General features: G+C 44.2%; 1 protein-coding gene across 5 annotated transcripts in view; it reads right to left on the reverse strand.

Moving 5' to 3' along the window:
* The window catches only part of Meltrin (disintegrin and metalloproteinase domain-containing protein meltrin), a 134,616-nt gene that overhangs the window by 35,789 nt on the left and 75,409 nt on the right, over nt 1-23,418 (reverse strand). For all 5 annotated transcript variants that reach the window (XR_008608440.2, XM_055061308.2, XM_055061307.2 and 2 more), the window contains exons 2-11: nt 13,776-13,870; nt 12,432-12,581; nt 12,267-12,349; nt 10,561-10,664; nt 10,362-10,405; nt 10,166-10,255; nt 10,002-10,073; nt 5,638-5,807; nt 4,786-4,870; nt 2,931-3,067 (exon numbers count right to left, since the gene is read on the reverse strand). Coding sequence is in view for 4 of the 5 variants with exons in the window: in XM_055061308.2 (XP_054917283.1) it covers nt 2,931-3,067; nt 4,786-4,870; nt 5,638-5,807; nt 10,002-10,073; nt 10,166-10,255; nt 10,362-10,405; nt 10,561-10,664; nt 12,267-12,349; nt 12,432-12,581; nt 13,776-13,870 (1,030 nt within the window). In the remaining variant the exon portion in view is untranslated. The remainder of the gene's footprint in view (nt 1-2,930; nt 3,068-4,785; nt 4,871-5,637; nt 5,808-10,001; nt 10,074-10,165; nt 10,256-10,361; nt 10,406-10,560; nt 10,665-12,266; nt 12,350-12,431; nt 12,582-13,775; nt 13,871-23,418) is intronic.

Genomic DNA, 23,418 nt, shown 5'->3' on the forward strand with positions numbered 1-23,418 from the left:
AATTGTGCACGAAGGAGCCCGACTATATGTAATGCCACTTATCCACGATATACTATAGAATGGCAGGAGGTCAAGCTCGCTGTAATGCTTTTTGAGGTGTTGAACGTAACGCTAGGCCCAGAGAATTTCTTAAGTTCCGTTTGGTACATATTTGCTGCCAATCATGCTGAATGCGAGCATCAAACACTGAGGATGGAAAAGATCTAAGAGGGGGACCGTCATGTGATGAACTTGAAGCATAGTAAAAATATGAAAGAGAGGCTCATGGGAAATAGGCCTCACCGTGCAATGCGAAAGCAATAATTTTTATCCACTGAGCATGTGGAATGGAGAGCACACAACTAGGGCGCCACTAAAACCTACTGTGTACAATACAGTGTTTGAAAAAGCCCAATAATCATGCAGAGCCTACTTCTGAAGACTCATTGCACAGATTGGCTCTGGAGAGAATGTTACGGGGCGACATCATAGGAGGCTGGCTTGCCAAGGCTAGCTGCTCGGTGTCATGCTCCCTGCTATTTGCATTTTTCATCCATCAAGGCAACAAGTATGCACACGAAAGCTACAATGGCGACATTCTATTGAACTACGATCTATGAGAACAATGCTGGAAGTCCGCCTCACTTCGTTCTTCTCAAAGGTTGCACTGGACACTGAGCATTTGGAATGACTGGTTGCTCCCCAGAGGCAACAGCAGTAACGCTCATCATAGGCAATGCCATAAGCCTAGTTTAGCAGCACGACCAGCAAATGAGCAGTGCCATGATGTCAAGTCACGCTGACGGCAGCCACCACTGCTTCCACATGAAGGCTCGAGCACCCAAACAAAATAGGGAAGGGTTCAAACAAACGCTGAACAGGAATGGTAACTGTGCTGACGAAACCTTTAAACTGGAGAGACTCTGAGAGTATCAAACTTGCTCACTTCTCGCAACAACGCAGCCCACAGAATGCCTTGTTTGACCTTGGCCGCAGGAGAGAAAGGAAATGCTTACACAGCATGCACTACAATCACAAGTGCCCGGATGCTTAGCACTTTGCAGCGATCCTTCCCTTACTTCCCTTCAAGTGCTTAATGCCAAGCAGAGGAAATACATGGAAGGGGGTGGGGGAGGACAGAAGGGCGGCGGCAATAGCCTGGATGCAGCGACACCGACTTTCACTGTCGGCGCTCCGTGAAAGATGCGGGTAAAAGTGGAGGCGTACGTTCGTGAAGGGGAGGAAGAAATCGAAGTTGCGGCTCTCAGAGTCACCAAAATTATACTTGGCTGGACTTACTTGAACTCGCCAAAATTCGTCTCAGCTGGCCTCTCACAGACTCACTAAAATGCTACTGAGCTTCATGGTTGTCGCGTTGATGCGCAAGTGCCGTGTAACAATATTAAAATGTTTCGCTCTTGTTTTCGTGGCGGTAAATCATCCGACGGTCATGTTAAATTTGTAAAAATATGAAATGGCACGATGTGAACATGTTGTCAAAGCTGAATCTTCCCGAGTGCATGCCAGCCGTGGTGGCTCAGAAACTAATGCTGCTTTTGTCAAGCATGAGGGCACATGTTCCCATTTATGCCACAGCGGTTGCATATTGGCAGTGGGCAAAGTAAACAACTTTAGTAGTAATTGCTACATGTTTCTGGTAGTTAAATAAACCTACATTAATGCACTGACAAGCCATAGCAAATACTTTTCTAGCAATAAATGTGTTTGTTAACAGCACGAAGCTGACCATCATTTTTTACAATGCATGCCTATGGATGGCAAACTAGATGGAACATGAACGTATGTGCTGAGTGCTGTCACGTTTCTAATAAATTGCTAGTGGTGTTTTTCATGCTGAATGTTTCAGGCTGGTTATGGGGATTTAAAAACAAAGAACTTGTCAGACTTCAGGAATATATACTAAGTAACTATGTGTTAATCTATTCAACTATTCTGCTGTGCTTATTCTTGAGAATCAGTGCAACAGCTCAACGTTGCGGAGGTTGAGCTAAAGCACTTAAGGTGAATGTTTACTGCAAATAAAGTCGCTCGATTGTCATTGCCATGTGTGAGCTTAAGAATAAAACAAAAGTTTTGGTTGTACTGCAGACGAGGTCTAGCTATATTACTGCCATGTTTTTTCTTAATCTTGATGTTTCCTTTAGTTTATGTGTCAACAAATGCCATCAGTGCACGAAAATCCTCAAACACAAAATTTTCTCTATTTAATTAGAGCTAGAAAAGTTAAATTACAGGGTGTTTACTTCGGATAAAGAAGTGTGCTGACCGGTGGTGATCAGTGAAAATAAAAATCTTGGAGCGACGCCGAAATGTTGCTGTCACTCCTCCTCCTCTTGTTGTTGGTGCTTTCAGTGGCTACAGCTTTCAATAGGTTTAGCCGTAACTAACATCTACAGCCATTTATCACTTTAGTCACTTAATGTGGGCTTCAACGTACATTTGCGCTAGAAATATTTCCTGCAAGTGCACTACAAGACTTTAGACTTTAAACCTACCATGCATATGATCCGAGTGACTTTTCTGTACTTCAACAATATGAATCGCCTTTTCATCATTTAACCTCACATCATAACCACACCATCCCTCGCCCTCACCTCACAACGTTCGTGCTCCCTCACCTCACCCATCTTGCTGAAGGCGAGCCTCACCTCACCCTCCCCTCACCATGTGAGGGTGAGGGCAGATCAGGGTGAGGAAGACCCGTGTAAGGGTGCCCATGTCTGGTGACAACATCCATCTTTCTCTGCAATAATTTTGCAAGCTTTCTATATCAGCGACTACAGTTTCCTGGTAGCTGTTACTTTTATGTTATATGTGTTTGCCTCACCTATCCCAGCATTCTGCTCTTCCAAAAAATGGAGTGAATGAACTGCTTATTCATGAAACAATCGCCTCATGACAAAGAGAGAGAGAGAGAGAGAGAAGCTTACCTGGTTGCTGATGCCATTATGCACCTCTTTTCAGGGCACTGGCATTTAGTGTCCTTGTCATCATGCTCCATGCCAAAGTTGTGGCCCAATTCATGGGCTACAGTAGTAGCCACAACACCAACCACTTCATGATGGTCCTGCAAAAAGAGCACACAAAAATTTAACACATCCTGGCCACAAGAGGCAATTAATTTAGTCAAGTAATTTGCTCAATTAGCATAGAAACATAAAACAGATAAGGAAAAGCGGATGACACACAGCACTGACTTCGAACAATATTATTAAGAAAGCAAACAGAATATGTATGTAAATGACCACCACACCTGAAAATGAATCATCACATGCAGGGGAACTGATATGACATTATAAAGAACATGCAATCCCACACAGCACACATTCTAAAGACAGTAAGCAGGTAATGATTCCTCCGCAAACAGTGAAGCTTAACGGCTATTACCGCAAGAATGGCCAGGTCTGCAATCTTTACCAGCCTCAATAATTCCTGGCTTAGGCACTCTTTGTGCCAGCTAAGAAGGTTCCATTCCTTTAGCAGAGGGGTGCACCTGCAGGCACTTCACTGTTCTGGAAGCAATCCTAAGCGTGTGCCGGGGAATGTGTTCCTCAGCCGACCTCTACACAGTGGCCAGTTAACCAACATGGTGCTTACCACACATTAGAGGTATCATGTGTACATTTTCCACACAACATACAAAGTCATCATATTTCATCTAGCAGACAGGTTACAGTCTGTTCAACTTCAAAAACTTGTTTGGTTTGTTAGGCACTAAAGTAGCTGCAGGAAATCTTGTGCAAATATGGGATTGGAGCTACACAGCATTGATTCTTAGCTGCCCCTTTAGGGCCATCAGCTTTCTTACCACAGTAGCTATTACACAAATCTTGTCAAATTTGATTGTCCTTAGGGCAGCCACCATGGGTCAAGCAGGCAAGCTTTGCAAGTAAGATTTTTTTATAGCATTCCTAAAATGCAACTTCACTATGCTATATTTACCTTGAAGCTTGCTAAAATAACCTGAGACAGAATGGCAAAAAAAAAGGAAAAAGAAAACACAGAACATAAAGCTTAGCATCTTCTTTTTGTCACAGTTTTTCGCACTTATGATGGCCCACTAACAAAAGTTTCCATGTTTTTAGTTAACACCAGAAAACAACCCTTGGTAAAATTCAACAATCAGCCTTACAGAAAAAACAAACTTCAAGAATAGCAATAGCAAAAAGAAAAAAAGTTGGATTACTGTAACTCATTGTAGCCAACAAGAGCTAGTTTCACTAAAGCTCTAAGGAGCACAAGCAGCACGACTTCGTTTCACCCATATTGCCAGATAATAAGGAAAACGACAAGCCAAGAGATAAAGGAAAGTAGCATGTTGCCACTGGCTCACTTGTTTGTACTTACTGCAACCTGTTCTAAATACAAATGCTTGTTCTAAATACAGCTGGCCATAGTGTTAGGTGTAATGCTCATGACCATGTGTAGTCATTTGCATTACACCTGCAATATGCAACAGATGTGCTTGGGTAGCAATGATGTGGTCATTGTAAACATCTTGCAGTCAAAGTAAATATGTTGACTCTATAAATAAACTTCTAGCATTGTTGACATGCTTGCTCTCTGCAGCTTGTTCCTCTTTTTAACTTTTCGCACCAGTTTGCAACACCAGTTTGCAACACCAGTTTGCAACACCAGTTAAACACAAAGTTTTCAATGGAATTAACTATTGAAGACACTGTATTTTTATTAGAAAATACCCAACCCAAAACATCCGAAAAAAAAAAAGAAACACTGAAAACACTCGGCCCTATGCATAACAGACAAAGTATTTGAACTACCAACCTTGTTGACGCCACCAGAGTATTCATATGTGCAGATGGGTCCTTTGAGTGCCTTTCCAACAACACTGCTATCCAACACAATGTCTCTAACATAAAGCAAATGACAGGTTATGAATGTCAAAAGCCTTCTTATATCGTAAGATGCAGTGTCATAGTAGCAAGCACATAGACGTAGACAGATTTAGACGTATACAGATATGTACATAGATTTTGTTGCAATGCTTACTGTGACCCATACATATCAATATCAACAAGATATACCAAGATGTATGCTGTAAACGTATGTGACATAATAAATGGCAAATATCGCAATGCTAAAGAAAAGTCTAATCAAAGCAGTTCAGAATTAAATAATTATGTGTTTTCATGAATCAATTTGATGCTAACTAAAGGCAGCTTTATCTCAAAATAACCAAGTGAGTATATTGCGGCACAAGAATAAAAAGAAAAATGAAAGATAGCCTTTAATTTATTTAGCGGTGACAGAAGGAATCCTTTCATCTCCAAATAAGGCCTCCAAAATGAGGCATATATTTAATTTTGGCAGCACACGTACATCACATCATGCCATATTCTGGTTCGAGCAGTGGGGGAAAAAAAAGATAGAAGTTTGTATGCGGAATAATCATACAAGCTATAAGGTGTAATTAACAAAAACATTGTCTATATTGTTGCTTTTATGTTAAATGCTTCACCAAAAAAGGCGTCAACCTATGGTAAAGTGACCATCTGGGTCTTTGTAGGTGGATCCTCATTACAATCTCATGGCCCCAGATGGCCAACTGTCCAGATGGACACAGCAACAATAAAGCTACAGCACAAGACACCAAATACAATCCAATGTATTACTTACGTTATTAGCTGAGCATTGTCATTTGGATGCTCTCGAGCAAGCCGTTCTCGTCGATATTGTAAAAACTTTGTTAATGTTGCATCACCGTCTGAAGACATGACTATTTCATCATGCTCTGTCCAAACAATAACTCCAACCAATGCAATAAATATATTTAGCGGGGCATAGAGCTGGAACGAAGGCAAGAAATTGGACTGCATGAGTATTTTAAAAGCAAATTAAAAGAAGGTTTTAGTTAAAGGAGCAGTAAGAGCTAAGTGATAGGTTAATCAGGATGTCTACCAAATTGACATTTCTAAATTCCCTGAGTTTTCCAGGTTTTCTCCAAGTACCTTTGCAAAATTCCCTGAGTGACACAGAACTTTGCTTTATGCCAAGAGGGGTCGACACTATGTCGCTCGATGCTGTCACTCTGTAGTAAGCATGTTAAAAAAAAAGCAAATTAATCCAGTTTGAATAGTAAGGAGTAGCGTTTATTTTATTCAAAAAGAATCCAGAAGGGAGGGGTCAGTAAAATGCCCAGTGAATAAAATATCTTTGAAAAAAATGGTAAAACTCATTGCAAATCGAATCAAAGATTCTCAAATATGAATAAAAAGGAGATACATATAGAAGCAAATATTTTCATTTTCAAACATCCCCTTCAGTCACGAATTATGATCGACTGTGAATACATATGTGAAACATAGATGGTACTTGAGACTCCATTGAAAGCAAATCGAGGTGGTAAGATGATTCTTTGAGCATAATTATGCAGCAACTAAATATTTGAATATTGTAAAGTCAGTCGTGCTATGCTTCTTCATGAAAAGGATTAAATCCCTCGCTCGAATTACATGCACAAGTTATTCATTGGTCTCAAGCATTTCAAGAAAGAAAAAAAAAATATTTCGAGGCTGCTACCGTCATGCCCCACGTCAAACGTCATGTAATACACAGTAGTGCTTTCACCAAAGCGGTACTCTGTAAGGATACATATCACTCAGAAGTAAAATGAAAGCATTTTACGTTATCAAAATGTTCAATTTACCCAAAGCTTAACGTTTGGGCTCTACTCCTTGCTACCACAGCACAGAAATGGCAAAAATAGGTTGCGTTCACAAATGTGGATGCTGTGACTGAAGGGAATATGAGCTATTTCTATCAATTGATAGCAAGCTCATCGGTACGATGCCTGAACTTTGTCGCACTTGTCGCACGTCAGACTCACTCTAAACAGCTGGTAAGTCAACTTCAACTGTCCCGACATACTCTCAGCCGACACACCATGCCTCAGTGTTGAGTTTCACTGCTTTAAAAAGCTTATTTTGGTATCGATGAGGCACAGCTGCATCGAGGCATCAACCAAAACTATTTTTTGAGCTCAAGCTCCTTCAAAGAAATGGCGGCACGCTTCCTTTCCCATTCATTCCTCTCAATGTGTAGGTCTTCTGTTCTCATCCTCCTTCCACCACGTGTTCGCCCCACGGACCACTTGAAGCGTGCTTTTGGTAAGTTGTACAGTTATGTCCGATTTTTGAGACTCCCTAGGGGCCGCGAAAACGCCTGAAAGAACGGGCAGCTCGAAAAATTGAATGCCTGCTTTTTTTACTGCCGTTAAGGGCTCAAATCACCACAGGCACATCTGAAAAGGCATGACAGTACACTCATTAGACATATTGGTGCTCGTACTGTGACAGGAGATGGCGCGTGGATGTGTGCATAATTAAGGAATACATACTGTGTCCCGTGACAACTGCCCCCTCCCACGCTTATGCTTCACCGTAATACTTTCGCGTATACTTCGCCTCGTAACATTTCTGTATTGAGGCGAAGCTGACTTTCGGGAACTGGCATTATGTAGCACGCCGTGCTTTCCGAGCTTCGAAGCCAATCGCGAGAGCCACAGAGGCGGAGTCGGTGCCGTTACTGACAGCGGTGAAGTCTTTCAATGAAATGCATGGCACCAAACGGCAACCATCGAAGCAGCAGGCCTAGCGTAGGCCGTGGTGGTGACTTTGATTAATGTCGTTTTGAACCTGCAGTCACGCCAAAAAGTCCGGAAAATCGGACGGCAAAGAGTTGTTGCGTCCAAAATTTCAGACGTTTTTATACAGTGACTCTATGGGGTACGTGGTGGTGCCGCGAAACCGTCAGAATTATGGGGCATGTGGAAAGCCAGTCGTTGACTGTACACTGGAAACTCCTCCAGACGACGACACGGCGTCAAAGACGATTCGTTGCGATTCATCTCTATTACTCGAGCCAGGATTACCACGACCTTCGTTCCCTTTCAATAAAATTACAGTTAATTTTTCCTGATAGAAGCGCAAATTCACTGAGTTTTCCATCAGTATTTCCAGACAATTCAATATCCCTGAGAATTCTCGGTGTTCCAGGTTTTCCTGGTTGGTAGACAGCCTGTTAATGCTCTAAAACATCTAAAGCATCTATTTTACTGAGAGCAAAGCTTTTGCCTTCCAGGTGGCAGCTTTTAGCACAGCGTGACCTGCAGCGCGGTGACAAGCTTGGAGGTCATCATGAGCTGAGGGTATCAAAGAGCCTTGAAAAGGTTTGTTTCACAAGAGGCTAACACTGCCCTAACGGTTCAGCTACTCCACTTTAGTTTGTCACTGCACTGTCAGCGTCCTTTCCTTGTCCCGCCCCTTTCTGCATACACTGTAGTGCCATCAACTCGCTGACGGCGGCACACGGTGGAGGATAACATTGGTTGACATATCTCGCTCAATTCATTATAGGTGACCTGAAATGGGGAAGAGTGCTGCTGATTTAGTTGCAATTTCCTTCACAATTTTGTCATTCCTTGGCATAAAACAAAGGTTTCAAAGTTCCCAGTAAGACAATTTAAAAGTGCAGACTAGTTTATTGTTTCTCTTTAGTGTCTCCTTAAGCTAGACTGGAAGATTACATTTCCGGAATAGGAGCAAAGTGACTTTTACTGAAAGCAGTAGCTTAATAGATCACAAGAGGCAAAGTGTCAGTGGCAATGCCACATTTAAACTACTGCACCAACTACCAGTGATGTCAAAGATTGTGAGAGCTAGCGCAACAAGGCTTGTCGATCGTCCATAACAAAGTTAAAAAAGAAGTATTACATGGCATTAAAAATTAGAAATTTAGCTTAGCAACTTCTGTAGACATTTCCTTCCCAAAAATAGCACCTGAACACATGGAAATATAGCAACATTAATGACATTGTTTTGCAACATCCAATAACATTATCAACATCATGCTTTCTGTGTGAAAATCAGCATAAAAAGGTTCGATATTAATTTGTTCTGTGAATGAACTGTCTCTTGTGCCCCAAAAAATATAGAGATTTCGAACATACAGCACTTTTCAATATAGCATTATGCGCTTTGAGTTTAGTGTTCCTAATGTCACTTTAGTGTGTTTTGCTAAGGAGAAACAAAGCTACATTTTTGACAAGGCATCTTCACTCTGCTCTGTTTTGTCTGCACTGTGTGTGTGCATGTGTTTGTGTGTGCATACACGTTTTTGTGTGCGTGTATAAGCGTGCTCAAGCATGGTAGGGTTCTTGTGCAAGTTTATTGATTATAAGAGGGTGGTAGTTCTAGAATTAGGCGAGCATTTTCTAGTCTTGCAATATGGGATATTAGAGAGTTTTAGAATAGGGGCCCCAAGGAGTTTTCGGGTGTTAGCGTTGGGGCACGAAAGAGTGAATAGTTTTATAATAGGGCTTTGCGTTTGCGGATAGCGTCTTGCGCTGACAGCGCCACTACGGCATGAAATAAAAGCTATTAGAAATAATTAAATAAAATATACCATTTTATGATAAGAATAGTAATGTTGACTTGCGTGTACTCACGTTTAATTACAATTTAGAGGTTATTCTGTAAGCAGCAAACAATTAGTTGTGCTTAGTTTTGAGCAAACCAATTTTACGTGCCTTCACCAGCCAAGCTTAGCCGTGTTAGGCCTATGAGCCATAAAATCCACAATCGAATTCGGAATCAGTGGCATCTAATGAATCAATCTTCATAACACACGCTAGTTGAGAGAAAGCAATAACTGCAGTCACTTCTCCTAGCTGGTGAACTTCACGTGCTACCACGAATCGAACCCAGTTTGGCACCAGGTTAGAGCCGTCGCTTCGATGGGTGCCGCCATGTTTGCTAACGCAAAGCTTTTGGGACCGCTATTTGGGCTCCCGCTAAATCGGTGAAATAGCATTCCCAACGCAAAACCCAAACGCAGTTTGCATCTCGTGCATGCGCAGTGGCTTCGACGCTATTTCTTTGGGGCCCCAAACGATTCTAAAACTCCCTAATAAATGTACCATTTGAGTGGTGAGGTGCGACATTAGATTTTACACTCAAGCTTTTGTGGGCATACAAACTCACCGCATTGACTATGTTTGCTATTTGCTTGCTTCTTTCAAACACGGCTTCTTTGTTTCGCTTCATCTTGATGAACTGGAAATAAACATTATTAATAAAATAAGTACAAGTGCTGCTGCAGAACAAGGAACTAGATATGAAACTATGCAATAATGAAATAAACTTGCCTCTTTGTTATCATTAACAATCAAAAGCTCTACATAGCGAGATCTTGCATTACTTCTGAATGGTGGTTGTATCACAACAGATCTCTTTGCCTAAGTGAAACAAGAGAAAATAATGTTTAGCCAGTGCATCTTTTCAGGCATGACATTGCACAAAAAGGAATAAAGAAAAGGAAGGCCACAGCAAAGTAAACCTTACCCTAAAATGAGTATCACCCCACAGGTTCAGCGAGTCATTGAATCCTGGTCAAATGACAGAGTATTAAAACATTAGAGCAAAATCAAGTAAATTTTATGGAGCACTGCTTGTGTACTTTGTTAAGTGCTTCAATACTGAAGCACAGCCCAAAATTTTGGCAGAATGAAAGTTGTAATGCAGGTGTGACAGTAACACTTACCGCATCTCCAAGATTTCTCTTTCATGTCAGATGCCTTAAAAAACAAATGCTCGGGAAGGTCAGGGTGAATATAATGAGTCTCTTTCCCGTCAAAGACAACTCCACTATAGGCATGAAATAAAGAGAAGGGAGAAAAAAAAAGAAAACAGTGACACTTGGTACCATACCTAGCTGAAAAAGAGAGAGAGAGAGAGAGAGAGAAAAAGACGCAGCATGCAACAGCAAAAAGTAATAAATTCCATAAGGCTAGCAGTTCCACTTACTGCCCTTACATAAATAACTAAGAACGCAGCCATATGTACACTATTTTAGAAACTATTTACTACCAAATTCCTGACATATGGCTGTTCAATATGCAGGACAAAAACATTATGTGCAGGAAAGTTAAGACAGACAAAACAGCCACACATATAAACATAGACTAACAGCTGCAATTTTACTGAGCAAAGAAAAATATTTATACATAGAGATAGAGTGAGGGTATTATTGAAAAAAGACACATGTGGCAACATAGGCAAAGTAACCATAAAATGAAGCAATCAAGTTTAACAAGCTAGATCAGCAAGAAGGAAGGACTGTTCTGCTTGATTACTTGATTTGTTACTCTGCTGATAATGTCACAGGTGGATTTTGTTAGTGTTCAATAATGTAAACTCACTCTATCTCACCCTATCTGTAAACTTGTATAAGTTGGTAGTCGGTGCTTGTGGGTCGAAATTTTTAATCAAGTGATACACTTCCTACATTGCACTTGTGGCTTTCGTGCTGAATTTTAACCACAAGCTCTGATCAAACTGCCTAAACTACTATTCTGGTGACAGCATACTCAGGCTCTAAAATTTTTACTAATTCTTTTCACACCACTGTACTCTTTGACCAATTCACACATACAGTCTGATATTAAAGTATGAGAAAAATACTATAAAAAATAAGTGCTGACACGAAATTGAATTTATTGAAGCAAACAGGACTAGTACTTGATATAGCTGCTTACTGCATCCTTACAGCAAGCATGCACACTTTCGAAGTAGAACAAGTCTATTTTAAGAAGCCTTCATTGTTTGCGATTTGTATTTCTATGTGAAAGCTATATTGCTGGTTCTAAAGTTTACTGACATAGGTCCAAATGCTTTAAAAGTGGCTTTAATAAGGCACCCTGACAAAATATAAATGTATCACAGCATAGTGTGAGAACAGGTTAAAAGAGACTAATCCTTAATGCCTTGTGCAATAGCACAAAGTGCAAGTAGCATACAAATTAAGGTTTCTGTTTGAATTAGTAAAGGCAAGGCACAGAAGACCAGGACTCAAGAACACAAACCACAGGACGTTCTTCTTGAGTTCTGGTCTTCTGCGCCTTGCCTTTACTAATTCAAGCATGAGCCAACTAGCCCAAGCAAGAGTTTTACTTAAGGCTTCTGTACCTTGTATGTGTTCTACTAGAAAAAATCTCAACAGGATCAGCTAGTGTGCTCAGCCACACTGCAGAAACATATCTGAGCTTTACCATAACAGCAGTTCAGGATGAGAAACCAAGCAAATGATGCACAAGTAAGGCCAAGTTAGGCAAGAGTAGCTAGGCAAGCTACAAATCATTCAGTCTTCATGCTATATTTTATGAAACTCTACACTGAAGGCACATAAAAGCAACTAGCAAGTCAAATATTCTTACAGCAACCAAGCAGCAACAAATAGAGTCAGCCTACCTGAGCCCATCACAAGTGCTAACAGCAGCCCAAGAGTTGTTCCGTCCACGTACAGTGCCGTGATAATAGCAGTGCTTGTTGGTCTGTATGAACGAAAGACAGTTTCATTGCCGTCATTTCGATGCTCTATTACATTGCCACGACAGCTATTAAAGACTTACTTACCCTTTTCATGGGGTGATCTATGATGTGACTATTGTTTGCATGGTGCTTTTCAAAATAATTTAATGGCAGCAAGTCTTTTTTCATTCGCAGGTCTAACGTGAAAGGCTGACCAAATGCTTTGAACATAACCTGTAGAACATCTTGATGAGTCTGAAAGAAATGTTATATTGTGTCACCATTGGTTATATGCACAGACATCACTCAAGAATGTGCATGATAATCCTGAACATCAACTTACTCCAACTTCCATTTAACGACGATCTAACGAAATTTTCGGTACAGGAGGTTTTTATTATTTATTGCTCTAAAACACTTTCATAAACGGCCACGCATAATTTATCCAGATTCAGCGACGTAATTTCGCGCTACAGCTTCAACGAAGTGTTTGCGCACTGCACGCGCCACTCAGGAACTTGCGCTCCAAGGACCGACGCGGAAGGATTATCGGACTTGCATGACGGCGATATCGCGGGCGCGTTCCGTTCGTGCTCAAGGGGACGCTCAAACAGCGTGAATAAGCAAGCGTCTCTTTGCTAGCAGCGACTGCGAAATCAAGCAGCGTCTGTCTGATCGACCGACGTAACGGTGTTGCGGGCAGCCAGTCAGACAAACCTTGGGGCCCGCAACTGTGCGCACGCGGGTTGCGCGCACCGCCGCCGCCATTTTTGTATGCCACGCAGGCTGGCGTTTTCGCACCTTCTGGGCAACGCACGACGCGTGTCGCTCGGCATCGACCGGTCGATCAGCGTCCTGTGACGCGCAGATGCACACCGCGGCCGGGCAGAATACAGCCGCGCGACCAGCAGAAGACCGGTTCCACATGCAGAGTACTACAGTCGTGACATTTATGCGCCCAAACTACGTCAGCTTCTACGCCTAGGACCACTCGCTTCATCCACAACTTCAGTCGCCACACACGCTTTATGATGCAGCGTGTGAGGACGCGAACAAGAGCTCCCTGTGATCCGGTATTTCCACGGTTTGTTTCGACTAGTGTGAGGCCTGCAAATTGTATGGATACATGAATCGTTTACTACTGCATATCTATAGAAATTTTGTTAAGAGATGCCCACTGACAGCATGACGGTCAGCATAGCTGTTGTGAGAATATGCAAACTTGTTTCCACTGTTAAAACAAGGAAGCCTCGATTTCAAGTCCTCCGCTGCATGTGCAACTTAAACCGATGGTCAACTATACTGAACATTAGGCCAATCAACTTACGTGAAAATAGAAACCTGCGTTGGGAATAAACACTCCAATTATTATCAACAAGACAAGTATAGTCTGAACAACACAAACTCATTTAAATCAATAATAAAAAGAAGGTGGCCCGGAATACTCACAGTATTTCTTAAACTCAAGACGTCCCGACGCCTCCGCCCATGGCTTATAACTTTGGGATGTACTCGTTCATACCTAAGAAAGTCTTGCCGGACATCTAAAATGCAGGATAAAGAAAAAGGTAACATATATAGATATGAAAACTGAAGTTTCCAATCATTCTGCACTCTCTAACAAATAGCTACACCGCTTTTCTTTTTTTTTTTTCCATGAAAAGTGTCTACACATGTACCGAACTACTGCACATCTGCAGCTGAATAAACAAGCAACACATCTGAAAATGGACTTGAAGCTCGCTTGGGCAAACCAGCAGCTTCCGGCAGAAGTGACGTATGCTGAATACAGATCACGGTAACAGGTAAGAAACATGCAACGGTCCAAGTGAAGCGTACCATGTCATTCGCAGTTCATTAGGGAGTCCACACACGCACAAACATTGCCCTTTGCTGAGACATTCGCCTTTCCCGCATACCATTCGTCCGCTGCTAGAACACAGTAGTGTTTGCTGAACATCCAACTCCCGTTTGGCATCAAGGCGTATAACTACGGGGTGGGATATCGGTGGTTCGCTGGGCCACAGTATGCTAGCCGAGCAAACTTATCAAACCCACAGCGCACCTATATATAAACAAACGTTATACGGACAGCCGCCCAGCACTCAAACTTGCAGTGAAAGTGTTCGGGTTTCGTAGGCGCCAGTGCGCTGCGTACTGTGCAAGGCTGGCTGCACGCTACTCGCACTGGAGAAGTCGCGGAGGCTGGCCTGCGGGTACAGCGGTATCACCACAGGTCAGCCTATGTAAAAAGCCTCCACCAGGAGTATCCCCGAAAGGTTTCCTTCTTCCTGATTAGACCGTGTGCCATCTAGTGTGATGAATCTATTCATTTACTCATAAGGAGGCAGTGTCATCTGCTCTCTTGAGACACTCATCGCGGTCCTGTACGAGCATGGAAACAACTACTCTCACTCTGCCTTTATTAATAACATAACGTCACTATTGCGTCACTATTTTATTTATTCGGGGTTGTAGCATAGAGTAAGGGGACCGGAAAATTCAGCTGGCCCCACCGTAACATAGTCGACGGCTGACTTGTATGTATGTGACGGGCAGCAGGGGGGAGGCGTAATGTGGTAAAATGTGGACAGTGCTTACTTTCGCTTCCATTGAAGCTAGCCAACATCAAGGCGGTGGTAAAGGCCTCTACGGTACTTCAGTCTATTCGCAGTACCTAAATGGCAATGATTCCGATACACTTGCGCCGATTTAGTGTGTGCTGGGTCAATCAAGTTTCATGTAAATAGTAATAATAGTAAATAAGAATAACGAACACGCTCCATCTGGGCACAACGCCATCATTATTTCGTATAATCAAAGCACTGGATGGAATGCACCCAGTCAGCCAAAGATGGACCACGACTACAGGCATCGGTCAACTCCGCGAGGAAGACGACAAACGTTCCCGCGACGAGCGTGGACGCGATGCCGTCGCGTCCTTCGGCCGCGGCGACTGTGCGGGACAAAAGGCCATTATCGGCCACGGCAGCGCGCCCGGGACAAAGAACAATGCATCGCCACGGCAGCCGTCTGCTACGCAAACTCGCTCGCGGTCCCCTTTTGCATCGCCGCCCGCACGATATCGATCACAAAATCGTTGTGCTGTTGCTGCAGTGTTCTGAGCCACGTTCGTTCGGCTCACGCCACGGTGACAAAGTAGAAACGACCAGATCGCGGCGAGCAGCATAACGCCGGTGATGCGCCCGCACTTGCTGCGAGCGGTGGACGGCACAAATGTGCGTTGCATCGACTAAGGCGAAGCCCCACTCTGTCCTGGACAAGGTGACGGGTTCGACTCGCCAGCGAGAGACTCAACATGGACGCTATCGGGCGCATACCGTCGGAAAAGCGGCACAGCGCTTATCCGAGAAGTCGTGCAGCCCGGCAAGGCGAACGTCTATGAGTGGCGCGAGAATGTGCGCTGTGAATAAACGATGTAAACCCACAAAAATCCAAAAGAACGCCGTTAAGGTTGATTAACATGTTCTATTAGCAAAAAGAAGAGAGAAGCCGGCGGGAATCGGCGACTTGAAAGACGCAAGGAAACACCGCAACCGTGAATGCCGAGGTCATCAATCTAGTGTATCCTACAAACGCCAAACCGTAGTACAGGCGCTCGTTTGCTTCGCGTCGTCATAGCAAGGAAAATATATAAATATTCCAAGAAACGAACCACAGCGGTCTAAAGCCGGACGTTCTACATTTAAAGCAAAGATGCAGCCGATGCGAAGCACAACTCACTTTTCTCCGAAGCTTTGTTTTCATTCCGTAACATTTAAATGTGTCAATACCACGAAACCATGGAGACGCGCGGAGGCGACTAGAAAACCAGGAAGAGCTTCGACCGTTGAACCAGCGCTAGTTCTTTTTTTATGGCGCACTATGTATACACAACTTGAGGGTAAACACGCTCACATCTGCGAGCAATTGCGCGTATAGATTTAACGGTAGCCAAAAGAAGTCATGACTCCCAAATAGACCCCAAAAAAGAAGGCAGTCGAAATTTCCAGCGCAAACATTACAGGCTAGGAAGGGGTGTTCTGTTTTTCCGAGCGCCAGAGTGAAAAGAACTCGGAACAGCTTCCAGCCGACCCACGCTTACGCGGAAGGGGCTCTGCCAGCTGCTTACAAAGCCACGCTGAAAGAGCTAACAGACGCTAATAGTGACTGTCCGACGCTGGGAAAAAAAGAAAAAAGGGGGCGGGGAGGGAATCCTGCCGTAAGGGCGCGGTGATATGTTCATGTCCTCCGGGCTTTTAGCGCATGAGAAGACCCAAAAGCGAGTTTTGGAAAACGAAACAGACTTATACAGCACGAAGCAGACTTTGACGCCACCCATTTCGGTACGTATCGGAAGTGCGTTCGCGGGCAACATAAATCGCGGAAGATAAAACCGAGCTTAAGGGATTTTCCAACAATTTTAAACAGCAGAAACAAAAGAGGTTTATTTCGGTACAGATAAAGACGCCTAAAAGGATTTGAAGATGGGATTGGTCTTAACAGATAGGGACGTTGAGCGCAAATTGCAAAGAACACAGAGGTGAGACAATGGAATACGACAATATGACGCGATAAACCCAAGACGAATAGAAGTGTTATTTGGCACACAATTAATGAAAACATGTCGGAGGTGCCAACACAGAGAATGTGCCACACGAGGTCATAAAAATAAAACTTCAATTCTAGGGTTTTACGTGCCAAAGCCACGACATGATAATGAGGCACGCCGTAGTGAGGGACACCGGATTAATTTTGACCACTTGGGGTTCATTAACGTGCACACAATTCACGGTACACAGGCGTTTTCGCCTTTCGCCGAAATCGAAATGCGGCTGCTGGAATTTGATCCCGCGACCTCGGACTTAGCAGCGCAACGCCAAAGTGGTGCACTAAGCCACCACGGCGGGTCGCGACACTATAGATGTCCGTAAATCCCGTTCCTCTCGAATTTTCGCGTTCATTGAGCATACTAGGCCTGTCAGACTCGATGAGTAGCATTTCTTCTTTGTTTCTAATGCGAAAGCAATTATGTGGACACTTCAGGCGCATTTCTGTCGTCGCCGTCACCGTGATGTTCCATATAAAGTCTAAGGGCGATATCTTTTTTTTTTTTTTTAGGGTTTTACGTGCCAAAACCACTTTCTGATTATGAGGCACGCCGTAGTGGGGGACTCCGGAAATTTTGACCACCTGGGGTTCTTTAACGTGCACCTAAATCTAAGTACACGGGTGAAGGGCGATATCATCGTCACTGCGCGCCATATGTTGTATGTGCGAATGCCAGCATGTAAGGGTCAGCCGACGACACCGGCTCAATCTCGTGCACGCAAGTGAGGAAAGCGGGGAGGAAGCGCGCCATCTTCGGTAGCGCGCAAGACACCGGGGGAGAAGGGACGGAAGGGTACGTCTATACTCCGGCGGCTGCTGCGTATGGCGCGACCGCGAGGGCCCGATCTTGAATGCGATCTGCGATGGGAACAGGGTGCGCCGAGTGCTGATAGCGATTAACAGACTTAGATGGGCTAGTTGGTTGCTGGCTCGATGGAACATGGTTAAAACGGCGCGTTTTGAGGACAGGGCACAGAAAGAATGCACACAGGACAGACGCAGAACTTGGTTTCACGAGTGCTGATATCTTCGTGTGCGCTCCGTTTTCGCCGCTTAGAGAGGCAGCACGAAGGTCAATTCGCTCGCTGCTGCTGCCGCGCCTCCTAGCTCCAGCGTTTTGATAGCGAGTTTCCGCGGTCATCGAGTGAGATGTTTTCATGTTTCCCTGTGCGCGCGTGACACCATGCTTCTTTAGTTAGTAAGCGAATGCTTGCAAGTTTACACACGGCCGGTAAAACTACTATACTTACTTGGTATAGCTGTCTACCAATTTGCTATCGCAATCGATGCTTCGCCTTGAGGACGAATCTGTATTTTTTTTTTCTGACAGCTGTCTATAAACGCACACAGCGCAATGAGCTGCACGTGTTCAAGTATCAAGTTATCAAGTGAAGTATCAAGTTTCGTGTTTAAAAAAACAACAAATCAGCGTCATAATATAAAAGTTCTCTAGGTCCAATTCGCTCTTGGGAGAAATAAAGAACAAAAGAAGGAAGGAGAGAGAGAGAGCTTCTCTTTAGACTCGGAAGAGAACACGATGCGCGTTATATCGGAATGTCCCTAAATCGTTTCCAGAAATGTACGTCCAGCAAAAAAAAAAAGAATGTATTGCTTTTAACAATATGCATGTTTAAAGTACTGCGCTGTTTTGAAGCAGTGTGCTTGAATATGCGGTCTTTTTACGTCAGTTACTTCCCGTCTTCACAACAAAAAACAAACAAACAAGAGAAAGAGAGATTTAAAAAAAGACAGGCATAAGGCGGGGTGGGGGATCCCTTTGCTAAATTAATACATCCGCCCTGTGGCCGGTTACATTAACAAATGCATATGATCGCGTTGAAAACATGCAAGTTGCTCAAATGTTTTGTCAACCAGCGACAGCCAAATGTTTCAGAAATCCTGATCCAATATGAGGACACCGAAAATTTATTTGTGCTGTGTATTGCACAACGAGGAGGCCGATGTTCAAAAGAGGAGATGGCGCATTTCCTAGCAGAATATAGTAAAGTCCATTTTCAGAAAGTTTTATTAATGCGACCTTAGTTTTATAAAGAAAAATATAAATTTGACAGAAAGAAATTTGCATGGCATTCAAGCGTCAACTCCCCACTAAGGTCTTCATAACAAAAATACGGCAGTCAGTGAATTTTAAACATGGCACAGCTAATTTTTTAATGCGTTCAACCCCGCATCCTTTCTTTTCCTATTATTTTACAACCATTACTCCCATATTATACGAATTTACAGGAACACACGCGTGCGCATCATGGAACCTCCTACGTGAAAATCAAGCATTCAGGTTGGCTGCGCTGTGGATAAAAAGGAAAAAAAAAGACTACACCGACAGTAGCACGAAACTACAAAAGAAATTTGCACGTACTTTTCAGAAACAAAGCTTCATAGCGGAAGAAAAAATCGCCCTGCTCTGAGAATCGAACCCGCATGTAAATCCTTGACCAGCGAGGGTTGGGAACTAAGGGAATGCCGTCCAACAAAACTAGTTAAAAAAAGACAAAACGCGAAAACATTCAAAGCGATAAACAAAGTACAACATAACAAGAAACTACTCGAAACGAAACACGTAGAACGTGACATAAAAACGGGCAAAAAAATATTTCGACGAATACCGTACTACCTAATGCGAAATTTGAGCGCAGCTGTATACGTGTTTTCATTTCGCGATATATTAGCTGGCGCGGACAATCTGTCTCGTGCGCCACGTTACAAACGGAGCGATCTGTGGCGCGACTGCCTCGCTAGTAGGGAGATTGCGAGAGGCGGCGCGTGAGTGACGCGTGGGTGCAATTCACAGCAGCCGCCGCAGACAGACCTCCGCTCATTCAGCGCTTTGTTTCCATACAGACGACGCACGCTATGCTCTCGCGCCGTCTCGTAGCCATCGTCGCCGCAAAGCCCGCCTTGCGCGGCAGGCACTATACGCTTTTCTCCTCACGCTTGCGCCATACCCTCCTCCTCCGCTTTCCACCTGATGGTTGCGCTGCACTCTCTTCTTCCGATTTCCTCCTCGCTATCGCAGCTTTTCATCTCCCGCTGCGCTCCGCGTTTGCTTTCATCTTTCGCAGTGTTCGTTCGCTCGGTTACGAGGGGCAACGCCGGCGCTCGCCGCAAAAACGGGCGTCTGGCTGTACCCTAAAAAATTTACGCTGAAACTCATATGCGAGTTGTTTAAGTATGCGTAAGCGTTGTGCCGCTTGCTTATCTCCACGCGGCCCGGAGCCATTATCAATGTTATGAAACTTAATCCGGCCAGTACAAACGACAGCGCTGCGGCGATACGAACTGCTGCGGACGGCGGCAGAAAGTGAATTGGTGACGCAAGCAAAGTGCTGCAGATGACGCTCCGATCATTATAGGCTGTTATCGCTCTTTAGCGGCTTATCCATCTGCGCTGGACCATCGTCGTCAGGGTGTCTGCCAAGTTGACATTTCGAAATTCCCCGAGTTTTCCAGGTTTTCCCTGAGTGCCTTTGCAATATTGCCTGAGTGACACAGAACATTGTTTTATGTCAAGACGGGCTCCCTACATCATGTCGCCCAATGGTGTCACTCTCTAGTAAGCATGTTAAAAAAAAACTTAACCCAGTTTGAATAGTAAGGGGTAGTGTTTCTTTTATTCAAAAAGAAAACAGAAGGGAGGGGTTGTAAAATGCACAGCGAATAAAATATCTTCGAAAGAAATAGTAAAACCCATTGCAAATCGAGTCAAACATTCTGAAATACGAATAAGAAAGAGATGCATATAGAATATTTTCGAATACGAACTATTTCCTATCAACTGATAGCAAGCTAGTTGGTATCAGGCCCGAACTTTATCACAAGTGAGATTCTCTCGCAACAGCTGGTAAGTCAACCTCAACTGACCTGACATACTCTCAGCCCGCGCACAACGCCTCAGTGTTGCGTTTCACAGTTTTTTTAAAGAGTTGTTTTGCTTGGATCAGGGACACCTGCATCTCGGCGTCAGCCAACACTTTGCTTTTAGAGTGCAAGCTCCTTCAAAAAAGTTACGGCATGCTTCCTTTCCCGTTCATTTCTCAATGTGTAGGTCCTTTGTCTTCTTGTTCTTCTTCGGCTGCGCGTTCGCCACACGGACTATTTGAAACATCCTCTTAGACAGTTGTACAGTCAGCGTCCGATTTTTCGGACTCCCTATAGGGGCCACGAAAACGTCCGAAAATATAAATGCATGTCTTTTACAGCCCTCAAGGCTCAAATCGCCACAGGCACGCCCGAAAAAGCTCTGAAGACCTGCCAGTACACTTATTAGGCATATCGGTGCTCGTACTGTGGCAGGAGATGACGGGTGCACACGTGTATAATTAAGGAATGCATACTGTGTCCCGTGACAGTTGCCCCTTTCCACACTTATGCTTCACAGCGTAATATTAATGTAATGAAGCGAAGCTCACTTTCGGGAACCGGCATTATGCAACGCGCCGTGCTTTCCGAACTTCGAAGCCAATTGCGGTGACCATAAAGGCGGAGTCGGTGCCATTGCTGACAGCGGCGAATTTTTTCAATGGAAAACACGGCACAGAACGGCAAGAAGCTTAATACCGAACCTGGGAGCAGCCAGGCCTAGCATTGCCGCAGTGGTGGCGACGGCTGCCAGCGGACCTGCGTGCGAGTGTGCCAGTTCGAGGCGGCGAGGTTATCACAATGGCGGTGGTTGTGGCTTTTATTAATGCCGTTTCGGACCTGCGGTCACGGCAAGAAGTACGGAAAATCGGACGGCGAAGGGCTCTTGTGTCCCAAATTTCATACGTTCTTATACATTGACCCTATGGGGGACGTAGTGGTGCCGCGAAGCCGTCCGAATTATCTGGAGTCCGGAAAGTCGCTCGTTGACTGTACTCTGGCAACTCCTCCAGCCGACGATGCGGCGTCAAAGACCATTCGTTACGATTCCTCTCTGTTATTCGAGCCAGCATTACCGCGACTTTCGTTCCCTTTCAGTAAGATTACAGCTAATTATTCCCGATAGAAGCACAAATTCCCTGAGTTTTCCTTGAGTTTTTTCAGACTGCTCAAAATCCCTGAGAATTCCCGGTTGGTAGACAGCCTGCATCGTGAACCGTGGTCAACCGTGCTCCGGCGGCGGCTGCGCATGGCACGGCCGCGCGGGCCGTATCTTAAAAAGAGTACTGCGATGGGAATAGCGAGTGCCGACTGCTGATAAGCTTCGCACGCTGTGTTCTCGCCGATTAAGCGAGAGGCAGCGCGAAGGTGAATTCGCTCGTTGCTGAGGACGCTACCTTGAAAGCGATCGTGTTGCGGGACGGACGGGCGGTTTTTCTCGTTGGGTAAGCATACAAATTCTTACGCCTTTAAAAGCATCATACACCAGTACACAGTAGGTGCAACATAGCAAGTAGGTTCATTTGCTGTGAAAACCAAATCATACCATGGCAATATTTCCATGGATAAGTTCGAGTAAGAGCACCCTGCCTTAACTGGTGCACAGGAAAAGTGCATATATAGAAATGAGAATAGGTGATCTTCGAAAATAAGATCAACAAAATATAAAAAAATTAAGTCTCCACTAATAGACGCCAAATGACAGAAACAGAGGTTACATGGCTTCAGCACGCGTTAGCATTTCCCCGCATGAGTGACAGACCTAAGCGCCGCAAGGCAGAACAGTAGTTTAGTAAGAACGAGTTGCAACGCAGGCGTTTTGCATTTGTGGAATAAGAGCATTCGCGATCTCATTCACATATTTCTTCACTGCGTTTAGCGGCTTATTGTAGGCAGACCAGCGTTTCTCCTTTACTACAATTGCGTGTAAAAGGTCTTTTTTTTTATTTTTAAATACACGGTGAACACAGCATCAGACAGACGGCCCGAAATGTTTTCTCTCTCTCCATATTTTTGGTCTCGCCACCTATGTCTAAAACCATCGCCACTACTTTCGCACATAGAGACCTCCAAACTAGCCGCTGCTACAACAGGAAAAGTGCCGTTGGTGAAAAAAGAAAGCTAAAAATAACAAACAACGGCTTTTTAAGCACTAATCTGGGGAACTACGGTAGCAGAATCGCTCGCTGACGCTCGGCGCGTTGAGTAGACAGACATTGAGCAGCTCGACGATGCTGGACCTGACGGCAGGGCTGCTGAGAGCGATTAAGGAGTCGAAACGGCAAAACATATGAAAGTTCGCTCTTTGTCTATTTTAACTGTGTGCGTCACATATTTAGTTACCACGTCGCTTACAGTGTATGTAAGGAAGGCATGCGCTACTTTACACGACTACCGTGTAACGGGACCCCGCGGATTGCGCCGGCAGCCACAGTATACTAAAAAAAAAAAAAAAGAAAACACATTAACCGTCTGTCGGTGACCTCAAGCATCGCGCCGAGCGGTGAGGCCGGATCTCGACCGAAATCTATTCAAGCGCATCGCTAAGGCGCTCAGAAGGAGCCATAGATGGGAGATGGGCGCAGCCGTGCAGAAAGCACAC

This window comes from Dermacentor andersoni, chromosome 1, assembly GCF_023375885.2.
Source record: "Dermacentor andersoni chromosome 1, qqDerAnde1_hic_scaffold, whole genome shotgun sequence".
NCBI classification, from domain to species: domain Eukaryota; kingdom Metazoa; phylum Arthropoda; class Arachnida; order Ixodida; family Ixodidae; genus Dermacentor; species Dermacentor andersoni.